Source organism: Scyliorhinus canicula, chromosome 17, assembly GCF_902713615.1.
Source record: "Scyliorhinus canicula chromosome 17, sScyCan1.1, whole genome shotgun sequence".
Lineage (NCBI taxonomy): Eukaryota > Metazoa > Chordata > Chondrichthyes > Carcharhiniformes > Scyliorhinidae > Scyliorhinus > Scyliorhinus canicula.
The window spans coordinates 102992303-103001624 of NC_052162.1; the positions used below are offsets into that span (position 1 = coordinate 102992303).

General features: G+C 48.8%; 1 protein-coding gene across 1 annotated transcript in view; it reads left to right on the forward strand.

Moving 5' to 3' along the window:
• The window catches only part of LOC119951444 (gastrula zinc finger protein XlCGF57.1-like), a 41256-nt gene extending 33602 nt beyond the window's left edge, over positions 1 to 7654 (forward strand). The window contains exon 3 of the mRNA XM_038774643.1: positions 5663 to 7654. Coding sequence (XP_038630571.1) covers positions 5663 to 6350 — 688 coding nt within the window. The 3' untranslated portion in view covers positions 6351 to 7654. The remainder of the gene's footprint in view (positions 1 to 5662) is intronic.
• The last annotated feature ends 1668 nt before the right edge of the window (positions 7655 to 9322 follow it).

A 9322-nucleotide genomic window follows, 5' to 3' on the forward strand; every position in this document is an offset into this window, starting at 1 on the left:
GTCCTGAAAAGATCAGCCATGATCTAATTGAATGGTGAAGCAGGTTCGAGGGGCCAGATGGCCTACTCCTGCTCCAAGTTCTTATGTTGTTATGTTCTTATTGCGACTGCGTGGGTCAGAAACAACCACCTAACCATTCTAATCCCAATTTCCAGCACTTAGCCCATAGCCTTGTGTGCCTTGGCATTGCAAGTGCACATCTAAATACCTCTTAAATGTTCTTTTGTCTCTGCCTCCACCACCCTTTCAGGCAGTGAGTTCCAGATTCCCACCACCCTCTTGTGTGAAAATGTTTTCCTTAGATGACCTCTGAACCTGTGCCCCTTACCTTCAATCAATGCCCCTGATCATTGATCTCTACAGGAAGTGGAAATGTTTCTTCTTGTCTGCCTATGCTCCTCATCATTTTATATATGTCACTCATGTCTCTCTTCAGTCACCTCTGCTACATGGAAAAAACCTCAGTCTCTCTTCATAGCTAAAACTCCCCAGCTCAAGCACCATCCTGGTAAATCTCTTTTGCATTCTTTCAAGTGCTATCACATCCCTCCTATAATGTGGATTCCAGAGCTGCGCACAATACTCTACTACTCTACTTGTGGCCTAGCCAACATTTTATACAGTTCTAGCATAACCTTCTTGCTCTTAAACTAAAAGTTTCATATAAGAGACTGTTAATTAAGGTGGAAGCCTACAGATTGGGGGCACATTTTTGACATGGTTAAGAAATTGGTTGAGTGGCAGGCAACAGAGAGTGGGGATAATGGGTAATTGCTCTAACTGGCAGGAGATGACTAGTGGTGTACCACAGGGATCTGTGTTGGAGCCTCAATTATTCACATAATTAATCATTGACTTGGATGATGGCATAGAAAATGATATATCCAAATTAGCTGATGATACAAAGTTAGATGGTATTAGAAAGCCAAGATGATAGCACAACATTGTAAGGAGATATTGACAGATCATGTGAATTGGCAAATTGTGGCAGATGGAATTCAATGTAAGCAAGTGTGAGGTTATCCATTTTGGACCAAAAAAGGTTAGAGCAGAGCACTTTCTAAATGGAAAAATTATGTGGAGATGCCGGCGTTGGACTGGGGTGAGCACAGTAAGAAGTCTTACAACCCCAGGTTAAAGTCCAACAGGTTTGTTTCAAACACGAGCTTTCGGAGCGCAGCTCCATCCTCAGGTGACTAGAGAGGTACCTCTCCAGTCACCTGTACCTCTCCAGTCACCTGAGGAAGGAGCTGCGCTCCGAAAGCTCATGTTTGAAACAAACCTGTTGGACTTTAACCTGGTGTTGTAAGACTTCTTACTTTAAATGGAAAAAGGGTAGGTATAGTAGATGTTCAAAGAAACTTCAGGGTTCAGGTGCATAGATCCTTAAAATATCACGAACAAGTGCAGAAAATAATCAAGAAGACTGATGGAATGTTGGCCTTTATATCCAGAGGATTGGAGTAAAAAGACATAGAAATTATGCTGCAGCCATAAAAACCCTGCTTAGACCCCAATTGGAATATTGTGAGCAGTTCTGGGTACCACACCTTGGGAAGGATGGTTTGGCCTGTATACAGGGGTTCAGTTATGAGGAGAGATTACACAGATTAGGCCTAATTTCGCTAGAATTTTGAAGGTTAAGGGGTGCTCTGATTGGAATATTCAAGATATTATGGAATATTCACGATATTCACAGGGAAGACAGGGTAGATAAAGTTAAACTATTTGCACTGATTGAAGATGCTAAAATTAGGGAATGAATTTCTTTTTTTTCCCTCCGGCTTGCCCCCTCTCCCCCCACATCCTCCAACTAGACCCCTCTCCCCCCACACCCTCCGGCTCTCCCCCTATTCCCCCCCAACACCCTCCGGCTCGCCCCCTCTCCCCTCACACCCTCCGACTCGCCCCCTCTCCCCCCACACCCTCCGGTTCGCCCCCTCTCCCCCCACACCCTCCGGCTCGCCCCCTCTCCCCCACACCCTCCGGTTCGCCCCCTCTCCCCCCACATCCTCCAACTAGACCCCTCTCCCCCCACACCCTCCGACTCGCCCCCTCTCCCCCCACACCCTCCGGCTCGCCCCCTCTCCCCCCACACCCTCCGGCTCGCCCCCTCTCCTCCCCCGTCCCCCAACACCTGCAGGGCCCTCCTCTCTCCCCCAACACCCGCAGGTCCACCCTCTCTCCCCCACACCCCCAGGGGGGTCTCCCCCACACCCGCCCACACCCGCTCCCCCCCAACACCCGCCCCCACCACCTCTCCCCCCCCCCAACACCCGCAGGGCCCCCCTCTCTCCCGCAACACCCGCAGGGCCCCCCTCTCTCCCGCAACATCCGCAGGGCCCCCCTCTCTCCCCCACACCCCCAGGGGGGTCTCCCCCACACCCACAGGGGGGTCTCCCCCACACCCGACCCCCCTCCTCTCCCCCCAACACCCGCCCCCTCCTCTCCCCCCCCAACACCCGCCCCCTCCTCTCCCCCCAACACCCGCCCCCCCTCTTCTCCCCCCCAACACCCGCCCCCTCTTCTCCCCCCCCCATCACCCGCCCCCCCCCCTCTTCTCCCCCCAAACACCCACCCCCCCTCTTCTCCCCCCCCCAACACCCGCCCCCCCTCTTCTTCTCCCCCCCAACACCCGCCCCCCCTCTTCTCCCCCCCAACACCCGCCCCCCCCTCGGCAGTGTCAATTTCAGCGGCCGGCTGATTATTTCAGTGAGAGCAGCTTCCCTCTCCGGATCAAAGTGAGCCGGCCGCTGAAATTGACACTGCTCGCTGCTCTCTCCCTCCAATCAGAAACATTAAAACTTAAAAGTTGGATTGGAGGGAGAGAGCAGCGGGCAGTGTCAATTTCAGCGGCCGGCTCACTTTGATCCAGAGAGGGAAGCTGCTCTCTCACTGAAACAATCAGCCGGCCGCTGAAATTGACACAACTGACAGTTGGGGTCCATTAGCCCCCCCGCGGTATATCGCGAACCGCGGTATTGCGGAGTGCGGTATAACGGGGGACTACTGTACTATCCTTGATTGGCCCTAATCTTACTCTAGTCATTCTTTTGTTCCTGATATACATATAGAAAGCCTTAGGGTTTTCCTTGATCCTATCCGCCAACGACCTTTCGTATCCTCTCCTCGCTCTTCTTAACTCTCCCTTTAGGTCCTTCCTGGCTAACTTGTAACTCTCAAATGCCCTAACTGAGCCTTCATCTGGCCCTGGATATTTGTCTACTTTGAAGCCTGCCAGAGCACTCTGAACCTCTTCTCTGTCAATGTTAATTTCTTTAATTTTTTCACAGTCCTTCTCCCTGATTTCTGTACCCACACCGGCCTTTTCACTAGTGAACACCAACACACTGTATTCATTTAGAACCCTACCTACGCCCTCCGGCTCCACACACAAGTTACCACTGGGCCCTACTCTTTCCCTAGTTATCCTTTTACCTTTAATGTACTTGTAAAACAATTTAGAAATGTCCTTTATTTTACTTGCCAGTATCCTTTCATGCCCCCTGTTAGCTCTCCTAATTTCCTTTTTAAGTTCCCTCTTGCACATTGTATATGACTCAAGGGCTTCTGCTGTTTTAGGCCCTCAATATCTGCCAAAACCAGGTCTTTCTCCCCTTATCCAATGCTGTATATCCCTCGATATTCAGGGTTCACTGGATTTGTTGGTCCCACCCTTTTTCTTGATTGGAATATGTTGGCCCGGTACTCTCCCTATTTCCTTCTTGAATGTGTCCCACCCGTCACAGATTTATCTAAAAGTGTCTGCTCCCAGTCCACTCTCACTAAATCACATCTGATCTTCCCCCAGTTTAGAACTTTGATTTCAGGCCCATCCTTGTCCTTTTCTATAACAATCTTGAATCTAACAGAATTATGAAGCACTTCATTCCAAAGTACTTAAAGAAGTGGTCCTAGTAATAGTAGATCCATTGGTGGTCATTTTCCAAAATTATTGGTTGGAGAGTAGCGAATGTATTCACCTGAGGAAGGAGAATGGGCCATTCACCTGAGGAAGGAGCAGTGCTCCGAAAGCTAGTGATTTGAAACAAACCTGTTGGACTTTAACCTGATGTTTTAAGACATCTTACTGTTCAAAAAGTGAGGTAGAGAGAAAACAGGGAAATATAGATTAGTGAGCCTAACGTCAGCAGTAGGGAGGTTGCTGGAGTCAATTATCAAGGATTTCATAGCACAGCATTTCAAAAGCAGTTTGGAAATCAGACAAAGTCAGCATGGATTTCTGAAAGGAAAATCATGCTTGACAAATTTACTCAAATTCTTTGAAGATGTAACTAGTAGAGTTTACCAGAGAGAACCAGTGGATGTGGTTTATTTAGACTTTCGGAAGGCTTTCAACAAGGTCTCACGTAGCTGATTAATATGTAAAGTTAAAGCGCATGGGATTACCGGTAGTGTCTTAAGATGGATGGAAAGCTGGTGAGCAGATAGAAAGCAAAAGTCGGAATAAATGGGTCTTTTTCTGATTGGCAGGCAATGACTAGTGAATAATGCAGGGATCTGTGCTAAGACCCAAACTGTCATGTATTATCTCCAGATTTGTAGATGATACAAATTTGGGTGGGAGGTTGAGCTGTGAGGAGGATGCGGAGATACTTCAGTGGGATTTGGACAGCTGAGTGACTGGATACATGCATGGCAGATGCAGTATAATGTGGATAAACGTGAGGGGAGCAAAAATAGGAAGGCATGTTATTATTTGAATGGATGTAAATTGGGCGAGGTGGATACTCAGCGCGACTTTGGTGACCTTGTGCATCAGTCGCTGAAAGCAATTGCACAGGTACAGCAGGCAGTAAAGAAGGCAAATAGTATGTTAGCCTTCATAGCTAGAGGATTTGAGTATAGGATTAAAGATGCTTTACTGCAATTGTATAGGGCATGTCTTTATCTGAGGAAGGACGTTCTGCTATGGAGGGAGTGCAGCGAACGTTTACCAGGCTGATTCCTGGGATGGCAGAACTGTCATATGAGGAGAGACTAAATTGGTTAGGATTATATTCATTGGAGTTTGGAAGAGTGAGGGGGGATCTCAAATAAACTTACAAACTTCTAACAGGGTAGATTGAGAAAGAATGTTCTTGATGGTGGGGGTCCAGAACTAGGGCATAGTTTGAGAATAAGGGCTAAACGTTTTAGGACTGAGATAAGGAGAAATCTCTTCACCGAGAGAGTGGTGAATCTGTGGAATTCACTTCCACAGAAAGAATTTGAGGCCAAAACATTGTGTGATTTCCCCCCCCCCCCCTCCACCTCCCCCCCCTCCACTTCTCCCCCTCCACTTCCCCCCCCCCCCCCCCCTCCTCTCCCCCCCCCCCCCCTCCTCTCTCTCTCTCTCTCTCTCTCTCTCTCTCTCTCTCTCTCTCTCTCTCTCTCTTCCCCCCCCCCCCCCCCCCAGTTATCTCCAGTGGTTCAATTTTGTTAAAAAATACAGAAAGAATTGTCAAAAATGTTATTTGGATTTAAGCATAGAGAAGAGGGAGAATGCGTGGGTCAGAGATTTGCAACAAACTGGAATTGTCTGTACTGAATTGCTACCCTGCACTGACAGTGATGACTTTTTTAAACTCAGTTTACAGGAGATCAGAGGAAGAGAGTTTGCAGACTGAGCCAAATGATCATCCAACCTGGAGAAACACAGGGACACCGGCACCATGGAGAAACCGTGGAAATGTGAGGATTGTGGGAAAGGATTCAATTATGCATCCCAGCTGGAAAACCATCGGCGCACTCACACTGGGGAGAGGCCGTTCATCTGCTCCGTGTGTGAGAAAGGATTCACACAGTCATCTAATTTGCTGACACACCAGCGGATTCACTCTGGAGCGAGACCGTTCACTTGCCCTGTCTGTGGGAAAGGCTTCACTGGGTCCTCTGACCTACTGAAGCACCAGCGAATTCACACTGAGGAGAAGCCATTCAGGTGCGCTTCCTGTGGAAAGAGATTTAGGTCTTCATCCGAACGCACTGTACACCAGCGATTTCACACTGGAGAGAGACCATTCACCTGCTCCGAGTGTGGGAAGGGATTCACTCAGTCATCCGACCTGCGGACCCACCAGCGAGTTCATAGTGGAGAGAGACCGTTCAGTTGCTCTGAGTGTGGGAAGGGGTTCACTGGGCCCTCTGACCTGCAGAAACATCAGCGAGTTCACACTGGGGAGAGGCCATTTACCTGCGCTGAGTGTGGGAAAGGATTCATTCAGTCCTCTGACTTGCAGACACACCAGCGAGTCCACACTGGGGAGAGGCCGTTCACCTGCTCAAAGTGCGGGAAGCGATTCACTCAGTCATCGAACTTGCAGACACACCAACGAGTTCACAAGTGACTGCTGGGATTTGATTGTTATTGCTGCTGTTGATCACATCCAGGACTGAACCATGTTCATTCTGACAGTTGGGGTTTGTTTCTGCACATGTTAATAATCCCTGTAACTGGGCTGGAGTTTAATATACTGGATCTGTAGCCGATTGTTTTCGGGGTTGCAGTGTTCCACGAAGAACTGCTGTCTGTGATCTTACCCCATAATTCAGGAACTCTCATCCGAAATTAGTTTACAACAAGATTCTGAACTTTTACTTCAATCCAAAATTGATATTTCATGTGAACTCTACAATTCAGTGTGTGAGAGGTTCCAATGATTAACATAATCAATTAGACAGTGCTGATTAATCCTTCCTGACACTTCTTACTGACTTTCACATTACACATAGTGACACCTCCATAATCCAGCAGGAAGAAGGCTTATGGGAATTGGTGGAGAATTGAGAGTTCCCAAATGTTATCCCTCTCGCCCAGGACAGAAATCCCCTCAGCATGGGAAAGGAGACAAGTGCAAACAAAATAATGGACTGTCCGAAATCTGTGCCAATAACCTTATAAATTCTTCAGACATTTATGTAATATTATTGAAATATCTCACTCTCTCTCGGACTTTTGAAGAAAGCTTCCATAACAGCTTGCTGGCTGACAAACACAGGGCAGGCCTGTTATCTCTGCCAAGGACATGTCTCTAGTACAGGCCCTGAAACAAGACATTTCTAACCCTGTTACAATTGGATCGCATGACCCATACATAAACCAACTGTCTGTGTAAAGGTTAAAACAGATGGGTGGCATGGTGGCACAGTGGTTAGCACTGCTGTCTCACGGCACCGAGGACCTGGGCTCAATCCCAGCCCCGGGTCACTGTCCGTGTGGAGTTTGCACATCCTCCCTGTGTCTGCGTGGGTCTCACCCCCACAACCCAAAGATGTGCAGGGTAGGTGGATTGGCCAGGCTAAATTGCCCTTAATTAGGAAAAATAGAACTGGGTATTCTAAATTTTTAAAAAATAGGTTAAAACAGGCTCTCAAGAGCAAAGATATTTTGAAGTGATCCGTACTGGCTTCAGCCCAACACCCAGACTCTGGCTCACACCAGTTAACCGTTCAGAGGACACTGCGGCCACCAGCTACGGAGACCATTATTTTCTATCGCTATGGAGACCAGCTCTCACTCTGCGTCTTCCATCCGTTTGTCCTCCGGGACCAGTATATTGTTCTCACCTGACACAGGTTGTGCGTTTTTATGTCTATTTAACTTCTGCATAATATTTAAACTGTTCCTTCTCAATAAACCACTTTAAAATCACATCTGAGCTCAACCCCCTCTCTAAATCTTTCAAGTGGTGATAGGAATAGGTTCACAGTGGTCGAGCTAATAGACTTGAGAAGCAAGTCTTATTTAAACGTGAATGGAGAAGTTCCTAAGTGATAGCAGGAGTATACAATAGCATTGACATGTTACAGGGAATGATTAATAGATCATAGATTCATACAATTTACAATGCAGAAGGAGGCCATTTGGCCCATCGAGTCTGCACCGGCCCTTGGAAAGAGTACCTTACTTAAGCCCACGACTCCACCCTATCCCGTAACCCCACCAAATATAAGATAGTCTGAGAAAAAAGGCTAGGGTTGAGAGATATCCTGGGTATTGGATAAGAGGATTTCTAGAGAGGCTCAGAAAGGAAAAATTAATTTGAATAAGGTTCAGAAGCAGTTAGAAAGTATCCACAACGGAACTTCCGGTGGCGGCCATGCGAGGGTAGGTTGCGTACTCGGCAGCTCCCGCCGCGAACGGACTTGTGGGCCCTTTTTAGGAGTTTCAGCGGCTCCTCCTCAGTGAAAGTTGGCGGGGCAAGCAACGCTGGTAAGATTCCCCGCATCGGTTTATGGAGGGGCCCAGGAGCAGAGCGACAAAGCAAGCGAGTGCTGAGAAGCGGGTAGAATGGGTGCGGGAACACAAAATGGCGGCCGGCTTGGATCAGGCAGCGTGGGCCCAGTGGTCGCGGGAACAGCAGGAGTTCCTCAGAAGCTGTTTGGCAGACCTGAAAACGGAGATGCTGGCTCTGATGAAGGCCTCAATGGAGAAGATGGTGGAGACCCAGAAGATGCAGGAGAAGGCGATCAAGGAGATTGAGAGAAAGGTCTTGGATAACGAAGATGAAATACTTGGTCTGGCCGTCAGGGTGGAGGCGCACGATGCCTTGCATAAGAGGTGGCAGGAGAGATTGGGAGACCTTGAAAACAGGTCCAGGAGACAAAACCTGCAAATTCTGGGCCTCCCTGAGGGTGCAGAGGGGTCGGTCGCGAGCGCATTTGTGACTACGTTGCTGGGGACTCTGATGGGGACGGGGGCATTCCCTCGGCACAGAGTCCTCACAAGGAAGCCCAAGACTAACGAACCGCCGAGGGCTATGGTGGTATGATTCCACCGCTTCTCGGACAAGGAACGTGTCATGCGATGGGCTAAAAAGGAGCGGAGCAGCAGGTGGGAGAACAGCGTAATTCGCATATACCAGGACCTGGGAGCAGAACTGGCCAAGAGGTGCGCTGGATTCAACCGTGGTAAGACGGCCCTCCACAGCAAAGGGGTGAAGTTCGGGCTGCTGCATCCGGCGAGGCTTTGGGACACGTATCAAGACCGCCACCATTACTTTGATACACCGGACGAGGCGTGGACAATTATCAAACAGGAAAAGTTGGACTCGAGCTAAAGGACTGCCACACTTTGATGATATGCTCTGGTGGGGATGTGTAACATGATGCTGTCCTAACATAAGATTGGGAGTAATGTTAATTGAGGGGGCTGGGGAGGTGGCTGGAGGGAGCTATGTTATGTTGTTTCCCTTTTTTGTTCCCTGTTTTTCTGGCCATGCTGTCTGCTTTTGCAGAGTTCAGCCACAGGGGGGAGAGGGGCCCTATACCTAGGGCTGCTCCAGGCATCTGGAGCCGTTTCTTTTGTGGGGCCGGGTTA